Source organism: Aulostomus chinensis, chromosome 24 (assembly GCF_037954235.1).
Source record: "Aulostomus chinensis isolate RoL2024-O1b breed Wild chromosome 24, RoL_Achi_v1.0, whole genome shotgun sequence".
Classification (NCBI taxonomy): Eukaryota; Metazoa; Chordata; class Actinopteri; order Syngnathiformes; family Aulostomidae; genus Aulostomus; species Aulostomus chinensis.
Window position 1 is genome coordinate 4,871,550 of NC_141343.1, and position 22,662 is coordinate 4,894,211.

Below are 22,662 nucleotides of genomic sequence, written 5' to 3' on the forward strand. Positions count from 1 at the left end.
GGCATCTTGTTTTGCGTGTGTGTGTGTGTGTGTGTGTGTGTGTGTCTCCTGATCCAGATTTATAGGATTATCTCAGTATTTCAGAGGTTAACACAGCAGTTCCAGAGTATTTGTGAATAAAGGATTGACTGGTAGCAACTTTAGAGCTGAGATTTTCTTCAGGCTGCATCCTGTACTCGTGCTTGTCAGGTTTTAGTTCAACCTTGAGGAATTTCAGTGTTTCTAATGGGGCAAGATTAAGAGAACATAATCTCACCTCATCGTAAAACTCTGGACTCTGGTTGTGGTGCAGGACTGCCGCGTAGATGCCGCTGGTGAAGAGTGAGTCTCCCGGCTTGCCGTAGATACACTGAAAGGTAAGACCGACAGGCACGGTGGTGAGTCAGAGCTCAGGAGTCTGGAACTCCAGAGAAGATAAGCAGCCATCTAACCTGCTTCCACCAAGACAACAAAGCTAAACATTCGATTGTCAGAGGCCCAGGGCGCCATCAGGTTAGGGATTCTCAGCTCTCGATTAGCAGTGGACAGACAGTTTCCTTGCTGCTCCACTAGACCTTGACAGAGAAATCGACAAATACACACCTATAGATGTGCAGGTCTTTTGTATGAGGGAAAGCCTGTCCAGCCAGCGCTGGCAGGAGGCTGCAGCACGGGGCTTCTAATGAGGGGCAACAGTCTGACGCTCTGATCAGGATGCTAACAACTGTCGTCATCTCTAATGAACAATAATGAGCAGGCCTGGCCAGAGGAAGGACGGGGTACTGCTGGAGCCAGCGGACTGGGAGAACCAGAAACAACGAGATGAGCCTGGAGGAGGGGAGAGGGTTAGAGATTCCTGGGGGAGGAGGGGGAGGGGGAGGGGGAGGCAGGGTGATGGGGGATTACACAGATTTGAGAAAAGATCTTGTGTCTCAGATCACAAGGTAGAGCAGGACTGCAGGCAGTGGAGTGAAAAACAACACATTCAAGAGCCCTCACAGGCTGGAGGAGGCCTGATGGGCGTCCCGATGGTCTGACTCAGGATGAGGGTCCAGGCCTCTTATCTGATCAGCCAGGCAAGCTGCTGTGCTCATACAAGCAGAGAACCAGCAGCCCCGCATCAGAAACCAGGAACGGCTTCCTGGGAGCACTAGCACTTAGCCCAGGGTACCACCATGGCGACAGTACGAAAGAGCACAGCAACGATCTGGAGGGAACCACGTCTTCGTCACATTCATGCACCTGGTGACAGAAGCACCGCCGCAGTTTCCTGAGTCACAACTGAGTCAGAAATAAAAAAACTGCTGGATTCAAACCTCCTGAGAGGCGCTGCAGGCCCCCGGCCCATGTTTACAAACAAGGTCGCAACTTAGCACCCGGTGTGTGTGTGTGTGTGTGTGTGTGTGTGTGTGTGTGTGTGTGTGTGTGTGTGTGTGTGTGTGTGTGTGTGTGTGTGTGTAAGAGACCGACTGTCTTGATCAAGAGCACCGAGTGTGAATGTTTTGGCGGCCCGAGAGTTTTCCTCCTCCCGCTCTGGAAGAGTGAGAAGAAAAAACCATCCACTGAACTTTTTGTACAATTTCCACCCTCAAATATTTGACAAGTGTGGCCAAAGAGAGAGCAGGAGAGAGAGAAAGGGATAGAGAGGGGGGAGAGAGAGAGCTAGGGAGGGGGGGGAGAGAGAGAGAGCTAGGGAGGGGGGGAGAGAAAGAGATAGAGGGGGGAGAGAGAGAGCTAGTGAGAGGGGGGAGAGAGAGAAAGAGATAGAGAGGGAGCTAGGGAGGGGGGGAGAGAGAGAGAGCTAGGGAGGGGGGGGAGAGAGAAAGAGATAGAGGGGGGGGAGAGAGAGCTAGTGAGAGGGGGGAGAGACAGAAAGAGATAGAGAGGGGGAGAGAGAGAGCTAGGGAGGGGGAGAGAGAAAGAGATAGAGAGGGGGAGAGAGAGAAAGAGATAGAGAGGGGGAGAGAGAGCTAGGAGGGGGAGAGAGAGAAAGAGATAGAGAGGGGGAGAGAGAGAGTTAGGGAGGGGGAGAGAGAGAGCTAGGGAGGGGGGGAGAGAGAGCTAGGGAGGGGGAGAGCGAGAAAGAGATAGAGGGAGGAGAGAGAGAAAGAGATAGAGAGGGGGAGAGAGAGAGAGCTAGGGAGGGGGGAGAGAGAAAGAGATAGAGGGAGGAGAGAGAGAAAGAGATAGAGAGGGGGAGAGAGAGAGAGCTAGGGAGGGGGGAGAGAGAGCTAGGGAGGGGGGGGAGAGAGAGCTAGGGGGGAGAGAGAAAGAGATAGAGAGGGGGAGAGAGAGAGCTGGAGGGAGAGAGAGAGCTAGGGAGGGGGAGAGCGAGAAAGATAGAGGGAGGAGAGAGAAAAAGAGATAGAGAGGGGGAGAGAGAGAAAGAGATAGAGAGGGGGAGAGAGAGAGAGCTAGGGAGGGGGAGAGAGAGAAAGAGATAGAGAGGGGGAGAGAGAGAAAGAGATAGAGAGGGGGAGAGAGAGAGCTATGGAGGGGGAGAGAGAGAAAGAGATAGAGAGGGGGAGAGAGAGAGCTATGGAGGGGGAGAGAGAGAAAGAGATAGAGGGAGGAGAGAGAGAAAGAGATAGAGAGGGGGAGAGAGAGAGAGCTAGGGAGGGGGAGAGAGAGAAAGAGATAGAGGGGGGGAGAGAGAAAGAGAGAGAGGGGGAGAGAGAGAAAGAGCTAGAGAGGGGGAGAGAGAGAGCTGGAGGGAGAGAGAGAGCTAGGGAGGGGGAGAGCGAGAAAGATAGAGGGAGGAGAGAGAGAAAGAGATAGAGAGGGGGAGAGAGAGAAAGAGATAGAGAGGGAGAGAGAGAGAGCTATGGAGGGGGAGAGAGAGAAAGAGATAGAGAGGGGGAGAGAGAGAGCTATGGAGGGGGAGAGAGAGAAAGAGATAGAGGGAGGAGAGAGAGAAAGAGATAGAGAGGGGGAGAGAGAGAGAGCTAGGGAGGGGGAGAGAGAGAAAGAGATAGAGAGGGGGAGAGAGAGAGAGCTAGGGAGGGGGAGAGAGAGAAAGAGATAGAGAGGGGGAGAGAGAGAGAGCTAGGGAGGGGGAGAGAGAGAAAGAGATAGAGAGGGGGGAGAGAGAGAGCTGGGGGGGGCGTGACGGTTCATTATCTCTCCTGCCAGCTATAATAACCAGCTGGAAGCTTTTCTTTTTTCTTTCCCTTCCACTTTGTCACAAGCAGTAAAAAGCAAAGTTCATCACGTGCGAAGCTTCGGCAGCTGAGCAACTCTGAGCGGTCATGACAGCGTTGCTCCGGCTCCGCCCCTAACCAGGGTTTCCTCAACGTTGCGGTGTCTCGGCCTGTCACCTACGGGTGTCACCTACTCACCTCCATCCATCCCACATCATTCCTGTCTATTTAAAAGCAGCCGCTGCTGCTCGTGCATGAATGTTGTCTCTTTACAGAAACGCCGCACACTCGAGACGGCCATTTCTGTCAGAGACGCTCATCTCATGTGTCCAGTTTTTGAAGTTCTAAAACTGCAAAGTATTTCAGTTCTTTTTTGTTTATTCTGGGAGGCAAAATAATGTTTCCAGTCACAATACTTTGAGGCGTTGAAATGCACAGTGGTGGAATGAATACATCCAACTGTGAAAAACAAATATATAGATACTCAAGTAAGTTACAATACTGATTAGATACAATAGTTACTTTGAACCACTGGCAATATATTACATTATCGTATTGTATTAAACTCATTATTTCTGAAACTAAACTCAAACTGGAGTGAGAATAATATTAAAAAATCTAAGAGAGAAAAGTTCAGGGTATTAGGACTTTGAATTCACAGGATCCTGAGAATCTTGTTAGTATTTTCTTCATGAAATACTTGTGTTTGGAAAGCAGTATCACTTGCAGTATTCAGCTCTGTCTGGCGGCGCCTGCTTCTCTTCCTTTTTTCTTGGCTTCAACCTCCAACTACGCCCCATCATGACCGGCACGCGCCTGCATCGCCTGAGCGGCTCACTGCCATCGGGAGCCGCTCAGAGGTCCCGGCGAGCCGCTTCTACCCTTCACAGGCACTCACCTTCAGAGGTGCCGCGGCCTCTTCGTCGGAGTCTCTGAACTGAATGCAGACGGCGATGTTTCGAGCCTGAAGAGACATCGATCAAGAGAGAGCGCCAAGCAAATCAATGAGAGGTTGGTTCAAACGATCAGTCGGCCGTCCCGGACCCCAGGCACACACCTTGGTGAAGGTCTTCTGGTTGTCGTACTTGAGTTGCAGGGGGTAGACGTAGAACTGGTTCTTATAGGTGGTGAAGGGGTAGTTGTACTTGGCTTCTTCAGGGAGGAACTCCTCGATCTCCACTGACACGCGGTCACAGTTCTCCTCGAAGGGTTTCACCGGAATGTAGGAGGAAGTCACCGTATCTGGGGAGCAGAGAAACGACGTGTTCCTGGTTCTTCCTTCATCCTACCGGACCTCGTCAAAGATTCTGGGCTGCACTGAAATCTACGTTACATCTCAAAAATATGAAAATAAAAGTATAACAAGCTGAAAAGAGCAGGTTTTAATGGAAGTGTAACTCTGAATGCTGTGTCTGATCCCAATAAATACCAGGAATCCTTCACATCTCTGCTGCGCAGCAATGAAGGATCAACGGGAGAGTTAGGAGGTGAGGACATACTTGAGAAGTCCGGCGGGACGCATTCGATGGTGACGTTCAGCTGACCAGGGATGGTCTGAAGCTTGCTCTTCTCAGGTCTGAGTCAGAGGAGAGAGTCAGTGTACAAAGGGTGATGCACAGCGTTTCCACTCAGACGTTTGCGTTCCCTACGCAACGACATGTGGAAAAAACGCTTGTATCTGCAAGAACGTGGCTGTTTGTGGCGATGACTCACTTCCTGATGTCAGCCAGCAGCTTGATGATGTCATCCGTGGAGATTTTGCTGCTGTCCTGGCGGTAGAGAGGAGAAAACTTCCCGTCCATGTCCAGACTGCCCTGAGCGTCTTTGAACACCTGCCTGGAAACACAGAGGCGATAGAAGGGAGACGTGAACCGCCGCTCTCGGATTATCTCAGGGCTTCAAAAGATTACCAAGACAGGAAATGAACTGTTCTGTGTCGGCACAAATATTCTGGTCGGGGAACGTTACTGTCCACAATCTGACGACACATTTACAACTCAGTAGAGGTGAAGATGCTGACATCTTGTGAAGTCTTGTGTTGTCGTGCTGATTTTCCAATACTAAATGTGCCCTAACCCTAAAAATGTACTCTGATAAAACAGTAATTCTCCATTTAAAATTCTATTTCAGTAAAAGTATGCAAGTATTTGATTTGAAGTGTTTCATTCACAGAGAGCAGTTCACTTCCTGAAGTAAAACACAATATCAAATACCACCTTTTTGTACCCAAGCAGAACGTTTCATGGAAACTGTCACTTTCACCAGACAACTACTTTCTCTGGGTCGTTCAGACATCAGCACAGTTATGAACTGTTTTAATCTGGACTTTGTGACTGGATGATCTGCAGGAGTATTCGTGTCTTACTTGGCGGCCCAGGCGAACGGCATCCTGTACTGGCTCAGACGTTGGCACGTCTGTTTGGCAGCTTTCAGCACCTTCTGAGCAGTCTGGAGACGCAGACAGAGGAAACACATCAGCACAACGTTCACCTGGAGAGCTCGACGCTGCGCGTGCGTGTGGGTGAGGGACCTTGCTGATGTCGGAGCTCTTCATGTACGGCTCTGCACAGTGGGTGATGCCGTTCTGCAACACCTTCTCCACACGAGCCACCAGGAAGATGTCTGCATTGGGGTTGGTCACTGAAAAAATAGCCTGGAGCACAGAAAAGAAGTGAAGATTATCAATACATTACTATTCATCTGAGTGTCCTCAATTCAACCCTCCTGGGAATACTGGGAATATGAGGATGAGAAGTGATCACCAGACGACCAGGCATTCAAGTCAGCAGGGAATCAATCAGCAGCAACTCAGAATTGAAACACCTGGTTAAGGAGCACGAACACTTCCTGGAAACCACGTTGATTCGCACCCAGAGCCAGAAGAGAAGATAGAGACCCTTCTCTTCTCTGCGCTGCATGAGGGAGCTGAGCTAGTTAGCTTAGCACAATGAGTGGCGGTGTACAGACTGTAGCATGGCTCAAATATATTTGGTATATTTGTCCCAGATGTCGGTATGTTCCTTTAAATCCATCGCCTGCCCCTCGAGGAGGCAAAGGCAGGGGAAGCGTCTGTTGCTCACTGACGTTACACAGGAAAACCACATGGTGCTAACTGCTATTTTTGATCTGGTGCTACGGTGCTGGTAGTGTCAGCTGCCACAAACAAACAGTCCACATTAGGACGAGACGGCGACTGCGTATTAAATTGCACCAGAACAAGTAATTGCAAATGAAGTTAAGATCAAATTCAGGCACAAGAGCAGAAACAAGCATGGAGGAAGTCGTCAGGATGAGCAATGAATCTGAGAGACCTAAAAGAGGCAACTGCAGATGATGACAACTGCACATCAGTAACTGTCAGCTTAGAAGAGCCAGACCCCCCCCCCCCACACACACACACACACACACACTTCGGTTCAAGGCCCAGACATGATTAGCTGTCCATTTCCTCTTCCATCTGCCTTTATTCACGAATCATCGTCAGCACACACTCAGATGCATCTGAGTGTGTGCTGACGATCAGCGTGCATTTTTCATACCGTGGGTTTATAAACTTGTCATTTTGTTATTGGGTTCCCCAGAATAACCGCCCCCCCCCCCCGACTCTGTTGGATTTCTGAATTATGTAATGAGTTGGAACGGACGACCGCTGCTGTAGACGGAGATCTAAGAGGCGAAGACTCTGTCCTTGGACCACACCCAAGGCACTGAAATTAAACTGGTCCACTGAGCTGTAATGGCACGCTAGTAACAGAGGTAGAGGAGACTGTAGGGTGTGTGTGTGTATGTGTGTGTGTGTGTGTGTGTGTGTGTGTGTGTTCTGCTGGTGTACAACTTTAACAGATGTCAGAATACAACACCAAGTCCTTAAATTAGAAATACAGGAGCTTGGAGTCGTTGTTTTAGTTCACGTCTGCAGGTTTAAACTGTGTCCAACAGCCTGACCCGCAGCTGGCTGCTACATCGTCTGGTAGAATACTGCTTCTGTGCAGTATTGTTGTTCGATAGCTCAGTACTGCAGTATTATACCCAGGCTGATGCTTATTCACTGCGGGCACCAGTCCGGCTCACTTAGACATATTAATGGGCTCAGTCAGTATGGGAGAGCAGCAGGCTGCGCGAGTGTGTGTGTGTGTGTGTGTGTGTGTGTGTGTGTGTGTGTGTGTGTGTGTGTGTTGATCTCCCAGCACCTGCAGGACTTGCACCAGTCCACCACCAACCTCAGCACACCGACTCCACTGAGCCAGCGTTGGTTTGTGGTTTCAGGCCTCCTCCTGCTCGGCGTGAGAGTTTGTGCGTGAAACACAATTTGTGCATTTGTGTGCAGGACGTTCAGATCAGTGGTAGAGATGAGCAGGAAAACCCCTGCAGCCTACTTCTCTTGTGTTCCTTTCATCATTCCTAATGTCTCCCGGTGCAGGTTGGGAGTGGGGCTCTTAACTTTGACCTGAGAGCACAGGTCGCGGTGGATGTGTGCACACAGGTCGTGCACGAGGCCCCGAGTGTTTTCACACCTGTAGGAATATTACAGCTGTGGTTCTGGTAAAGTCACTTCCTCAGCCTCGCAGCTGTGCAAACACATGAAACTTTCTACCTGAGTGGGAAAGCGCAGCAGAGCCTCCGAAACCCTCTGAAGAACAGGCAGGCCGTTCCCTCTCCCCGAGTCCGCGTTGGTTAAGACCCTGCCCCCCCCTCCACCCTCAGAGTCTGAGGACGGGGAGTGCTGGCCCGAGGCTTCAGTCAGCATCTCTCTGACACAGGGAGGGTTGAGGTCGACGTGGAAGTCAGCTGAGATCTTGCAGTTCTTGGAGATGTCAAAGAGAGCCAGGCTGATAAAGAACGGCTCCACCTGGGGATGAGCAGGGAGACGGCTTCGATCAGTCCTCAGTCCAGGGGGCACCACGGTCTCGCCCCACAGCAACATAGCTGTCTGAGCTCACATGATCTCCCCGTGTCTATGTGGGCTCTCTCCAGGCTAACGTGATGTTTTATGACCAGATCGGTCTCGTGTGACAGGAGCAGCTCACTCAGCCTGGGAGCTGCTGCCTCATCCTACCAGGACCCTTTAAATGTAAAGGATAATTCCACGACTGTCCAACACTGAGAGAGTGAGACAGAAGACAGCTGCAGAGTACGTCAACTAGACATGATCGTTCCTGATACTCACAGGCTCAGATTCTTCTTCTGAGCGCCTGATAACATGATGGAAAGGATTCCTTGATGCCAGTGCTGTTAGCCACAGTTCCTGTGTTGACCTGACATCAGCGCTGGTACCAGTACAGCAGCAAGCAACAACCATAGCAGCAGGAACAACCCGTCAGCCGCCCAGAAGCGTGGAGACTCTTGACTTCACTCCACACCACTGATGACAACCGTGTTTGCCCCTCATTCAGAGCCAAAGAGAGCAGCACAGCCCAGGTTGAAAACCAACAGAGTTGCTGTTGGAGCTGAAGCCTTCAGAGCTCCGGGCCCATGAACACACCAGCCTGGTACTGGGATTTCTACTGTGCTGGCAGACTAACATGAATAATGAAGGTTTATTATCTGGGGCAGAGCAGCACCGGCTGAAGCAAGAGGAGTAAAAGGAGAGCTGTGTTTTTGTAGAAACTTGGACGTACTCGAGTGTGTGCAGACAGAAACGGCTGGGCTTGTCTTCATCTGTTCTCACCGAAGCATCCAGAGTCGAGCGAGAGTTAGGCTTTAATATTAATATTAATATTGATATTCAAGGTAGTGGGTTCATTTTTATGCTGACATTAGGAGGTTTCAAGCAAACCTGTCAAGTTATTATATCAGCATATTTTTGTGGGTTTTATTTGTGTGTCGATCGTTGCATCGTCTGCTGTGTCTGGGGGTTCATCACCGCTTCGTCTGTTTTAATCTACTTGATGCACACTGCAGCGAAGAGAACGCTTGTCAGCTCAATCGGAGCAGCAGCAGAACGTCTTATGAGCAGAGTAGAGACGTACGTTGGTGAGGACACCGTCGTCCTTCTCACTCACGCAGCCCTGCAGGCTGAAGGTCAGGTCATGGCAGCTGACCACGATGCGCCGACCGAACCGCTCCTCAAACGGCTTCACGTCTGGTTCGATGCCTGAGAAGTCCAACCTCTGGACGCCAGAGAGGGCGGAGCAGAGGAGGCGAGGGGAGAGGGGAGAGGAAGAGGTGGAGGAGGAGGAAGCAAAGATCAAACCGTCTCCATCATGACAGAACTGGATGAGTCCCAGGTTCAGGGAGCGTGGTGTCTACCTGAGTCTCAGGGTCCAGAGAGAAGAGCTTCAGCCTGCCTTCATTCCTGTTGATCTTATTGAGCTGGTCCGTCTCCCGGGCGTACTGCAGACACACGCCGCACCAAATCTCATCAGTGACATCAAAATATAATCGCACCCAACCGCATTAGTGCTGATCTATTTGGAACATGCTGACTGGGATATTACGACTTGTCTCTTCACGCTGCATTATTGACATTTTCACTGCAAACAATCAAAACCCTACCAAGTACATCGCTCTAATTTGTAGTTACATTAACGTGAGAATAGAATTCTCAAAGAAATGGCAGGTTTTCTTTGGCAACGTCAGCAGAGGTTTTTTGTTTGTAGTTACAAGCCAGTTGCTTGTGATCAGTAAAGTAATCGTCTAAAAGGTATTCTTTAAAGGTCCCAGTGTGATCGGCGCTTCTCTACCTCCGAGTACCTTCTCTGCTTGTAAGCCAACATAAATAGAGTGGGAGAGAGGAGGTAGAGAAGAGGTAGATAGCTTCAAGCAAGGAGAACGAGGGGCATCAAAAAACCAAATCGCACTCTGGGGTCCTGGTAAGAACCCGTCGACTCCCCCCTCGCTCCTCCCCGTGTTTCTGCTCTCTCTGTCTAGCCTGCAGACCCACTGTGAGACACACGGGGCTTTGTTGTCTGCAGGTTGGCAGACACATGAACGCATCATCCAGCCTGCTGAGCTCCTCCAGCACACAGAGGAACCCTCGCTGCTGCGCCTCCAGCTGAGCTTCCTCCTCTACCATCCTGCAGGACTCCAGCGTGTGTAGCTTACAACACAACACTGTCCCGCTGCATGCACCCTTCGCGCTAACACACGTTTTGTGTGAGACTTGTTGTGCAGCGTCACCATCCAGTGTGGGGCGGGTCAACACCCACACAGGTAAATGACCTGCCAGGGATTGCACATGTACACTGTCCCTATGAAATAAAATTCATAAAAACATATGAAATAAAATGTTAAGAAAAAAATTAAATAATAATAAAATGAGATCAAATGAAATAAAACAAAATAAAATAAAGATGTTTTTTTCAGTTTTTCAGGTTGCTTTAGAAGCTGATTCAAGAGTGAGTCAGAGGTCTGGCGGTGTCGAACCTTCATCAGTTCCGGGTGCAGGTTCCTCCCCAGACTCTCCGGCAGGCTCTCTCCTTTCCCCTGGCTGGCAGCGTCATCATCTGGGGGGAGGACCAAGATCATGAATGAACAAAGGTAGCAGAAACAAAGATGGTGCTTCTGTAAATCCGGCCAAATAAACCTCCAAGTTTCCCTGAAGCCTCTTTGCGGTCATCCAGCAGAGGAACTCAAGTCACAGTCAGACCAGATCCTGCTGAGCTCAGTTTGACTGGATTGAGACTAAGAAAGTTTATAATTTTATGTACACAGTCAATTCTGTTAGAGTCCAGCGTCATTCAGCCCCTGCCTTACCTGCTCCTCTCCACAAGCGTTACCTGCGTTTATCATTCCTGATACTCTACGTTTCATAACAGAACGACAGTCCCACTGCTCTTCTTTCTTACTCAAGCTGCCAATTTAACGCCTGGCCAGGGATGAAGACGGGCCAAAGGTGTGCGGCGCTCAGTCCACTCAAGGACTGTATGCTCGTTAACAGGAAGTCAGTGGGTTGATGGTGATGCAGGATCAGGAAACCTCTTTGCTTTGTCACCGAGGTTCAGTGTGTCAGGGGCCGACTTTCCTTGTTGGAGGGTGTGACTGAATTCTTGTGTATTTTAACACCACAGATCAGCACAAACAGCTTTGTGAATTATTCCCAGCTGAGGTGCGAGCGTCCGCCACTGCTGGCAGCGACTTCAGCGCGAGCGTTTGGTCTGATTAAAGCGTCACTGTAGTATGGAAGCCGTTCAAACATCTCAACACCAAGCTCAGATTTAGGAGGGAGGGATTTCAGCTACCGGCACCCAAACATCTCATCATGAGATGCGCCAAACAGGCATACGTGTGTTTTCACGTGTGGTCTCACCCAGGGCACAGTCCAGCGACTCCCCTCCGTTCCTCCTCTCCTGGCAGGCGTCGCTGCTGCTCTGCAGAGCCTGTTTCAGCGTGGCCACCCACTCCTCCATCTCTGCTTCGCTGTCTGCTGCCAGGAAGTGGCTGTAGCGGTCTTGCATCTTCAGCTCAAAGCAATTACGCCGCATCTTGGGGCTCTGAGGGGTGAAGACGTCTTGTATCTTATTCCATTTTTTAAAAATGAACACTGGGTAAAACATCCTGTGATGGATGAGTAAGAAGAAATACCCCTCCAAACACACACACACACACACACACACACACACACACACACACACACACGCTGCAAATCCATGTCAATATGGAAACAGCACACTGTTTTTTAGCCTTACTGTCTGTAAGGAACCTTTTAAAAGGGTTCAAGCACTCATTTTAGCCCAAATATCAGGAGCTGCAACGAGCAACAGCACGGACGGCGCTGAGGAAGGACTGTACCACCTAACTTGGCTTAAAAATCTGAAATCTCTCCTTCAAGTTTGAACAGCATCTACAAAAGTCCTTTCTAATGACTGTTCTGTGGCCTTAAAAAGGAAGCGTCTTTTATGAAATATTGAGAAGCTGAAAGCAGACACACAAGCTCCGCGAGCCTTCACATTAAAGCCATTAGCCTGATTGAGTCCCCAAACTGTTCCCATTCATCTCCTGAGCAGGTTCATCAAACTGAAAGCTTCCTGGCAGCCCCTCCAGGCCATGCAGGTCTGCAGGCGGTGCCAGCCAGCAGCCCCAGCAGCTGCAAAGAGTCTGCAGAACCACAGTTTCAGGCTGGGTCAAAGGAATGTGGTAAATCTCCCAGCTGAAAAAATGAAGGAGCTAAAAGCTCACACAGCGTGTCAAGAGCAGGAAACAAAGACATTCACGAGGCTGAGGGCTCGGGCCAAGAAAGTCAAAGTGAGTGGAATTAAAAAAAAAATCCACATTGTTGACCGACAGATGAAGGGGACCTTTCGACCTGGGTTCTCAACTCACGATGCGGAGGTCTCGTGTACCTGAACGACATCGATGCAGGAGTCCAGGTAGATGGAGCCTTTGGTTTCCTTGCAGTTCTTCTCATCCTTGTAGGAGTTGAGGATGTAGGAGCCGTCGGGGAGCTGGGACAGGTAGAAGTACCTCCTCTTGAACACCTGCGTGTCGTGGAGAGCAAAGGAGCCTCGTGACTCTGAGGTACACACCTCTGACTGCACTCATCCACACCGCTCGGTGTTCATTGCTGCGCTACACAATGACCAGATTTTTATCCAGCTTTCATATTTGTACTCTTTTAGACACAAAGATTCATACAACAATAGTTACTTTTAAAAAATGCAGAGTGAATGAAAACAAAGAACTGCTCCAGTGCCTCTCAGTCCAGGCCTTTTGAGAATTTTAGTAAGTTTTCGTTTCCAGTTCTGACGCAACTGAGATATGTGATGTTAACGATCGTGGTTATAACGCACAACACGACAGGATAACTATTTCTGCGTCTACTGAGTTGTGTGTTGCTGTTGTTGTTGTTGTTGTACTGTTGCCTTAGTAACAGCCTGCAGGTCTGGAGCTGACTCACCCTCATGGATACAGACAGGCTGCTGTTGATGTTGGCCTTCTGAAGCCAGCCCTGCTTCATGACTCCGCCCCTCTGGGAGCACAGTGACGAGGAGTCCTGTGGAGCAATCAATCAATCCATCAATCAATCTGACCACATCGCACAACTCACGCCATGACTCCGACGTCCTCAAGCTCACAATAAACGTCTAGACAATGAATATTTGAATGTGTTACACGGTACAAAATTCTGTTAAGAAAAAGGTAGATATTAAGAAGTTTTGTGGGATTCTAATCTCTCTCTCACACAACCACACACACACACACACACACACACACACACACACACACACACACACACGCACACACGTACGCACGCACGCACACGGCAGACTGCTATGAACCCTGATGGCACTGAGAGAAGAGGGTTGAGGAGGAAGGGCTGTGCAAACGTCTCCTGCTCCTGATTTGTCCTGTAATCTAATTGGCTGCCCCCCCCCTCAGCTGGCTCCGCCCCTCCCTCTCTTCCCTCAGACACACAGCGATCAATGACGACCTGCTGACCACCTCATCACAGCCTTCCTCCTACCCACAATGCTCAGCGCCCTGATTCCAAGATTATAGATGGAGTGTCACGACCCAGCAGAGACATGATGGGTTCTCGAAAGAACGTCTGCTCAGAGATCAGATTCACTGCCTCCACCTAAACCCAGGTGATCTGCTACATCACTCAGCTCTGACCATCAGGTGTCGATATGTCATCCACTCATGTCAAACTATTAATCCACACTTCAGTGTTGCTCTACTCTGGATTATGGTGACTCCTGCTACACGTGCCTGCAGCCCTAAAGCCTCGCCCTGAGCCCTCACATCAGCCTCTTCCTGCCTCCTTCATTAGCATCCCATAAGATCCAAAATAAACTACAAGCTCCCGTTGATTACATAAAAGGCAGTCTATGAACTACTTGTCCTCCAGCTACATCTGTAATCCCCTGCTTCCTCAGTGAAGGCATTCCTTTCAACAACAAAAAAAGCTGAAGAGAGACCAAAAGGAAGTTGTAATGCACTGACTGGTACTGCAGATGGAAAGTAACAGAAGTACTGAGCAGTAACAGATCCTTCATGCCAGTGGCACAGCAGCATTTGTTTTCCCTCAGTCAGAGCCTCTCTCTCTCCGGACGCATCCGGCCGAGGGCAACAGGGCGAGGATCGATGAGAGCTATTTATAGGACACTTCCATGAGGCTTGTGCTCTCACTGGCCGCTCCTCTGGGGATCCCACCGAAGGTCCAGAGGACCACAAGTCACTCAGCCTGGGAACAGATTAAAGCCCCGCTCTCGGCCTCGGCTCTCTTTGCTAATATTTGCAGCATATTTAAGCCTGGATGAAAGAGACGATCTTGCGTCGTGTCTGCATGACTGAAAAGATTAAAGAAGTCATTTAAATTTCCAAGCAGGGTTCATAGCACAAAGCTAAAAGCGGTGAATAATTGCATGGTGAAACGTGTCCATGCAGGACCAAGAGAGCCATGACTGAAGCACTCATCCTCCCTGCCGCCATCGGCGCTCTGGCCGCTGCACTCACCTCGTCTTTGGCATCTTCATCGATCTCAAACACGTGAGCCGGCAGCTTCTCCGTCTTCAGGCCTTTGCTTTGTACAGACAGAGCAAGAGACGGTCAGCGGGCTTCAATAAATCTGACCCTCCCCTGTCCCTCCCCAGGTGTGAAGGCTGACCCACTGGCTATGGGGAATGTGCGGAGGTTAGCAGCTTTACCAACAAATTTCCCAACAGTACTAAAAACTTTTGTTAATACATGAAAAATAATCAGATATTCATGTACCAGGTTTGATGCGACTTCCAACGTGCACTGAAGTACATCACATGTACTGCAATATCCAAGTAGCTGTGAAGCTAATTTCCATAACTCTTCTGAAATGTTTTGGCTTTGCTCAAAATTTCCTGGAAAACTTTTCCAGGTTTTTCGTGACCCGCTGGGCCCCACACAGGTGTCCTGAGTGGCTCCGTAAATCCTGCACCAGCGCTGTTGGAACTCCAGGAGTATTTGGGAATATTATTCCACAAATGTCTCATTCACTCCAATTTATAGCTGGGAATTGGTTGGCAGGCTGCAGTGATGAAAAGAATTTCCTCGAGAAGCTTTATGAAGACTGAACTCGAAACACCTGGACGATGTGGCTGTGCACCATATTTTTCCGAAGGTCTGCTACACCGGGGCGGTGATTTGTTGCATGTGAGCGGAGTAAATCCCTTGCATGTACTTGTACTGTATTTGGCAGGAGCAGCTGCAGTTCTGCACCAGGTCTCCCGTCTTTCTTCCTTACCTTGGCAGCATGCGGAAGTCACCAGAGTAAGCCTCGTACTTGTAGTGGATCACGTGCCAGTCGGTGTTGTACATCTTGATGCACTGCCAGATCAACACAGAGCCCAATTAGGAGCACGGACACTCCGAGATCCCAAGCAACCGCTTCCAGGAGAGCGGCCTTCTTTCCTCTGACTCACAAAGTGCTGGCTTCCCTATTTTGGTGCATTTGTTAACAGAAGTCATGTTTTTCATTCCTTCCATGAATTAAAGCTGTTCTTGGTCAACATGGTTTTTATTGCACATATTCCTTTTTTATTCAGTGTGAAACAGCAGGCAGAAATCCTCATTCAAGTCGAGTGAATGGCTCTTTGTTTGAAGAGATGGCGAGCCTGGGTCGGCTCTATCCAGCCTGGCAGTAGCCGAGGAGACCCACTAACATGACCGAGCCTGCTTTTCATGCTCATAAAACACAGCGTCAGTACAGCGTGCGCTGGTTGTCTGTGCACTCTTTGCTGGAGTGGAAACATCAAGAATCTTTGGCTTGTATATTGCTGAATGTCATGAAATCAAGCGCTTACAACTTATAGCTTGTCATGTCGGCTCTGTTTCCAATTTAGTCGAATCAGAATATCGAGAAGATTTAGAGCAGCTATGAAGTCTCTTTTTTTCCCAGCGAGGACTAAACATCGTTACCACAGATGTTAGACACCAGCTGGAGCCGAGCCGTACACATGGGACCGGTGGGCTCGACTGTCGTACCTCTTTGGCAAAGAGACTCCTGCTGGCCTCCCGCTCAGCATTCTGGGGCACCGAGGGAACAACGGTCCTCCTCTGACGGGAGATCTGGGACTCCTGCACACACAAACACAAACCTGCAAGCATCAGGAGGAGGTGACGATGATTTATCGTCTCAACTAATGACAGCACAGCAGGCAAACAACAAACAGGAGCAAGCCAAGAATGAGAAAACAGATGAGTGTCAACAGATTCTCTTTGGGGGAAAAATAGACACGCAGGCTCTAAACAAAACCACATGTCTGAAGCAGCGTAAACACAGAGCAGAGGTACCTGGCCGGCTCGTGCTGCTCTGGCTGCTTCCAGAAGTAAATAACTCTCCTCAGATTACAGAGGAGAGGATGAATCCTGCGCTGATTACTGGCCAAACACACGAGTGCAGCCGCCAGCGAGGAACTGCCCTGCTACAACGTCACATGACACATTTAAAGAGGATATTACTTTAATTCAGTTGGATAACAAACCAGTTTAAGGGGAAGTAGAACAGTAAAACGTTAATAATACTGTGTTACATGTGTCCGTGCACTCTACTACAGTGAATACGGTAAGTCTACGTAAAACCCAGAAGGTTTTTTTTTTGCAACGATGATGGATGTTTGCACGTCTGATGATTGTTTGAAGGGAAGCCACTGAGCTCCCTGATCTCCCTTTGGACAGCACAACATTATTTCAACTGTTCATCATTTCAACAAACGAGGTCAGACGCAATGTTCTCACTGGGCCTTAAAACTGCGAGGAGACACAGCGGTGCTGCTCGGGACGCCGGAGGACGACGACGCCAAGTCTGAGATTTAAGCAGGTAGCACTGACGTCATGTTTAGCAAACATCCCAGGCTGCAGTGGGCGTGTCTCTGACCTGAGAACGCCGCAGACGTTTCCGGAGAAGAATTAAACATCGTTAAGTAGATGAAGAGACCCTGAATGGTGACCGTTGGTTGGTTCTGAAAGGAACTTCAGATTCTTCGATGCTCATGAGGTTAAAGAGTCCCGTCCTTTGACGCCAGCTTTTCTCACAACAAACCTCGTCTCAGTAAACAGGCTCGTTTTCTCCAGTGTGAAACTCTGACTGAGCCTTTTAGTTTTGTTCCAGTGGGTTTCACATAAAGTCTTGTTCAGGAGCTGGAATGGAAATGTGAATGATCTCAAAGCCTCCTGCTAGTTTCTGCTCGTTACTGAACTGAAGTTCAGAACCACCGCATCGGTGTTTGGGATCATTCAGAGTCCTCGTCTCCAAGCACGACCACAAATAAAGAAAACAAAAAAGACAGAACAGCCTTAAAAGACGATGGACGACAGCAGCGTGAGCTGGGAGACTCCTCAGCTGTTCCTGACGACAAAGATGATGATGATGATGATGATGATGATGAGGGGACTCACCGACACATCATCGACAGGGCAGAGCAGCAGGTCTCGATGGGGGTCGCTGTGGATCTGGGCCTTCCTCTGAAACACCACCGCCTCATAATCCAGTGGTTCAATGATCTTCGGCTGCTCCTGAGACGGAGAACATGAGCAGAACACCTGCGAGTGAATCATTGCGTCTTTGTCAAGCTGCTTTGAAACACCAGCGTGAACTTTAAAACCACGAGAGGAGAGAGATCAGGGGTCACAGAAGCCACAGCGGAGGGAAGCAGCTGCTCTGACGCGTGTGGGTGGATCACCAGCAGACAACCCGGAGAGCAGAGACCCACCATTCATGCAACCAGACGGCTCCACTTCCCACAAACACCAAAATAATACATTTGACTAAATAATGACCATCAACATGCGTCTCCCTCTGGCGCTTTAGTTCAGTTTGCTTTCTCTGAGTTTAGTTTGCTGTTTTAAGGACAACCATGAATTAAAGGACCGATAGGTGAAGAAAAAAACAAACTGAATGAGAAAAATGACCTTGATATGTCATCAGAAATGAGGAAAACACGCAACACTGGATTCCAGCAGCCAGATGACCCTTCTGGTCCACAATGGCCCGTTTTTGTTTCGACCAGTGCGAGCGGCCTTACCGCCGACCCACAACGGCACATTTCCACAGACGCGATGAGCCCGGCAAACACAGCGATAGAGGCGGACGATCGGAGGCTTCGAGGACGGAAAAGATTCCAACCGACCAAAAAAAACAAAACAACCATCACTTTTCCAGAAAGTTCCACAGCCAGCAGAATAAACGCAGAGACGCTTTTGGGACTCGAGAGTTCTGAAGAAATTCAAGAGTGACGCAGAGCGGGAAAGTTTCTCGCGCACAGGTAGGCAAAAAGGACACCTGCTTGGTTGTAATCATGAACGTCCTGATTCGTCGTCCAGGGCAACAACACGGTCCAAACCAGACGGTAACCAGCATACGTGACATCACAACACGTGATTTAACAGGTAACGAGAGGACAACAGAGGAGAAAGGAGCGAGAGGCTGCTGCAGTATTTACAAGCAAGAGAGCAGGGTCCCGGTATCAAAGGCACATTTCCAGCTTTGTGCATTTTTTTTTATGTCATCTCTACTTTCAGATTCCTTCGTAACCTTGAGAACTCTGATCCAAGGCGCCGGAGGGGAGACGGACCTCATCGTGCCATTTGACTTGATGAGAGATTCTGAAGCTCGGCTACTTTAGAGATTTAGTCATGAAAACAGCAGAGCGATCACATGCCACATCATAACTTCTGCTTCTGAGTTTCATAAAAGAAGTGGATGATATCAAATCCCTGTTTTGTTTTGAAGAGGCCTAGCGGCTAAAGCTAGCCTTCCAGAAGTAGGTCAAGATGTGATCACAAGTACAACGCTCAGCCACTTGGAATGAATGAGAATTAATTTCTATAAAATGCCACTTTCAGCTCCACCTAAGCAGCGAGAGGGAGGTGAACAGATTATCATATCTTTGGAAAGCTTTTAGAATTCACAGTGAAGTTTAGTGGGTTTAAACCATGTTTGGCTGTGCAGCAAAGGTTCTAATGACTGCTCCCCCAGTAGACGAGCGCGGGGCTGACACCCTCCTCTGGAATAACTCGGTGTCTGTGCGAGGCCTCTGAAGGAAAGAGTTCTCCCTTTCCATGTTCTCTAACCAATAATTTGGCCGTGCAACACGCTGGATACATGTTCTCGGCAAATTTTTCCACCAGACCCTGGGTTGTCCACAAACCCAGTGTCTCGCATTTTTTTGGACCACTAATCTAAATACAAAAAGTCCTGGTAGCCCTGATGATAGCCCAAGAGCTCCATGTCTCTGGAGATGAGCTCGACAGCCAGCAGCCTCGTCAGCAGCAACACTTACAAGTCTGCTGAGGAAACTAACATGGCCGTTGCTCCCCCCGCACCCTACGCAGCGGCTCTGCTTCCTGTCATATGCAACAACCATAACCACAGCGCTACAAGTCACAGGCAGCTTGACAGGAACACTGATCATGTTACACTCACGACGGAGGGAGGGGAAGACAGCAGAAGCCGAGAGAGAGAGACTTCTGCTTTCTTAAGAGGAAAAACAAGCAAGAAAAAGATGTTGTAAGACTTCAATCCGCCTTCACGTCTCACACTTTCTCCTCAACCCCCTGAAAACTCTCCAACACTCAACGCAAAGCACAAGTGGCCTCCAGAGGGTTGAATGATGATGATGTTAGCCAGCGTGCGTTTCCAGATGTCTGCGCCCCATTACAGTCCGGCAGATGGAAAGACACCACCAGGTGCATTTTATAATGCTGGCTAGGAAGCTAGCACATTACACACACACACACACACACACACACACACACACACACACACACGTCTCACGGTCCCACCACTGACCCTTCAAGTGCTCCAGTGTGTCAGGACACCAGCAGCACAAGGCAGCAAAGACAAGAAGCCCTGCTATTGTTGTCTCTGCATGTAGAACACAGACAGAATCGATAGAATCCTACAATTCCACCCGACAGGTCTCCCTCCTGCAGGGCTGCACAGGAGGAGTCCGGTGCTCCGCCTCTGACATTAAAACATTCATACAACTTGATACTTCCTGTTGATTCAAGACATTTATTGTGCACAGTAACAGCTACACCATCGAAGGACATTCTTCCTGGCATGCCTCCCCTCAAGGCTTCACAGGAGAGAAATGTAGATTACTGACTAATTAATCATTCATAAGAGCTAAAGGATAAAAACACAAGTTAAAAAAGTTAAACAGATAAAAGTCAGGTGCCTTCTGCATCATGCAAATGTGATATATTGACATATTGCTGCTTAACATTGGTTGACTTGTATCAAAACAGCTGCTGCTACCAACAGTTTCATGGTTTATCATCCAAATACCCACATATCAGCAACACAAAACTGCTGAATACAAATACTAATACAAATACTAATACAAATACTACGTGCATGTCCACGACACCTGCTGAGCCTGCAAGTGTGCGCTAGGATTTGAATGACGCCCTGTAACAAGCTTTCACAGTTGCAGTACAGAGAGGATGCAGTTGCTGTTGGAGCTCCAGTTCATCGCATCATTTGCGATCTGATGGATGCACCAGTAAACCCAGTAAACCCAGTTAGCCCTCCTGTCCGTTTCTGCTCCGGTGGCTTTTGCGATCCCTCAGTCTGTGACCCACGAGGCAGCAGAAGTTAAATGCCATTTTAAGAAGTCTGACTCTTTACTGGGGAGAAGATTGCCTCTCACCCCCCCCCCCCCCCCCAGCTTAAACTAATGACATCAACAACTGCTTCTCTTCTAACAATCGCGATGAGGGAGTAACACGTGTGACGCTTGACTCCAGTTTCACGGCAGGTTTTCCTCTGGTCATGTGCAGCCCCGTCGCCCCCCCCCCCCCCCCCCAACACGTGTGGAACTGATTCCATTAATTAACACCAGATTCTGTTCATGCGTCCCAGTCGGCCCAGTGGACCCGCCAGCGTTACTGTTATTACACACACCTGAGGCGCCGATGCGCCAGGAGACAACAGAGCGGTGTTCCCTCGTCAAGGAGATTCTGGTCAAGTGCTGAAGATGTTTGTTCCCCAGAATAAAAGGAGGTCACACTCGAACATTTCAAGCTTCTGACATGTCTTCAGAACAATGGTCGCTTACAAGAGTCTGGAGGAGCCTACAGAGGTCATGGAGGTCATTAAAGGTCCTCAGGGGAAACACAAGAAGCCTGAAGCTGAGTGGTGGTGACCTTGAAGTCATGTGACCCTGGTGTAGCTCCTGCATAGGCTAACGTTAGCTTAGCACTGCTAACCATAGCATCCAGGCTTCCAGCATCATCAGAGGGTTCATTAGTGAAGATGATCTTGATGAACTGAACCTGGAAGTTCATCAACTTCTGTTCACCAGAGCTGATTTACTGGTTCAATCACCACAATCACATGGAGCGATCCTATTGGCTGCTGGGGGAGGAGCAAGGAGATGACCACTTCCTGTAGGTGGAGGAACCATGGAGATGACTACTTCCTACTGGACTACAAAGACACTTCATCCCTGACACGATAACTTCCTGTTGGACTACAAACATACTTCATCACTGACACGATCACTTCCTGTTGGACTGCAACAATGTTCCTAATGTCCTGTTGGACTACAAAAACACATCATCCCTGCAGGATTCAACCAGCAGATGGACTCTTTAATGAAAGGACGGCGTGCTAGCTTGTGTCTTTTACAAAAACCAAACAAGTCCACGTTGTGCAACTGCTGCTCCGTCGTCAGCTGTGGAACTCGTGCAGCCTCCATCTCCACAGGACAACCTGGGACCGTCCATAGAGACGGACATATGGGCCTGACTTGCCGGGTGACACAGAGGACAAGAATGAATACACACAGTCACAGAGGAAGTACGGTCACAGAGTGCCTGAGGGAATACCCATGAAACCTCCAAAAAGGAGGTTACCAAGGCAACCGTTACTCAATTAAAGGAGCCACCCAACCCTGCTACTCTCCAATAAGACAACAGAACACACACTGTATATTACAAGCAACACCCCCCATCCGCTATCAGGACCTTATCACACGACCACTGCCCCGGCAAACTCTTTGCGTCATAAGATGATCGTCATGGGACTGAATCAGAATCCTAGAGGAGCAAGAGTTCATCTCTGATTCAAACTCGTCAGCTCTGAAACACCTCCACATGAGCGGGTGTCACGCCAGAGGAAGGACGACACAGAGAAACTAGAGAACCACGAACAGGCCAAACTCAAAATGGCAGCCCTTTGGGCAGTGCTGGTGGCTCCAGTGGCAGAGTGCCTTTGGGCAGAGACAGATCATTACAGCCTGTTTCTACTACAGTTTGATTAATATGAACAGTCACCGTGTCGTGTGACCTGGACAAACCCAAATTAACCCTCTCATCATTCCTTTCAGCTTCATTTACTCACTAAAAAGCTCCCAGAAGCTGACCACCCTTCCAGAGTGAGTTTCTCCCCCTCTGAGGCTCCGTAGTCCAGCCTGGAGCTTCTCTGACCATCAGGCGCCTCTGACCAGCAAATCCACCCTGATACTGAGCGTCTTTGGTCTGATTTAAGCCATTTAGTCGCCGGTTTACAGATCCGTTTGTAGTTTACGCCGCCATATTGTTTCATGTGAAACTGCCAACCAATCAGAGGCATGAAGGGAAGTGACACGTTTCATTGTGATGGAGTTTAGTCACCAATCTAGAC

General features: G+C 49.2%; 1 protein-coding gene across 4 annotated transcripts in view; it reads right to left on the reverse strand.

Moving 5' to 3' along the window:
• dock11 (dedicator of cytokinesis 11) overlaps positions 1–22,662 on the reverse strand; it is a 54,957-nt gene that overhangs the window by 30,925 nt on the left and 1,370 nt on the right. For all 4 annotated transcript variants that reach the window (XM_086198058.1, XM_086198057.1, XM_086198056.1 and 1 more), the window contains exons 2-19: positions 17,430–17,546; positions 16,017–16,109; positions 15,277–15,359; positions 14,517–14,583; positions 12,955–13,050; positions 12,401–12,535; positions 11,368–11,551; positions 10,485–10,564; positions 9,369–9,452; positions 9,089–9,229; positions 7,714–7,968; positions 5,650–5,772; positions 5,485–5,567; positions 4,833–4,955; positions 4,619–4,695; positions 4,177–4,361; positions 4,018–4,083; positions 257–349 (exon numbers count right to left, since the gene is read on the reverse strand). In XM_086198058.1, coding sequence (XP_086054184.1) covers positions 257–349; positions 4,018–4,083; positions 4,177–4,361; positions 4,619–4,695; positions 4,833–4,955; positions 5,485–5,567; positions 5,650–5,772; positions 7,714–7,968; positions 9,089–9,229; positions 9,369–9,452; positions 10,485–10,564; positions 11,368–11,551; positions 12,401–12,535; positions 12,955–13,050; positions 14,517–14,583; positions 15,277–15,359; positions 16,017–16,109; positions 17,430–17,546 — 2,085 coding nt within the window. The remainder of the gene's footprint in view (positions 1–256; positions 350–4,017; positions 4,084–4,176; positions 4,362–4,618; positions 4,696–4,832; positions 4,956–5,484; positions 5,568–5,649; positions 5,773–7,713; positions 7,969–9,088; positions 9,230–9,368; positions 9,453–10,484; positions 10,565–11,367; positions 11,552–12,400; positions 12,536–12,954; positions 13,051–14,516; positions 14,584–15,276; positions 15,360–16,016; positions 16,110–17,429; positions 17,547–22,662) is intronic.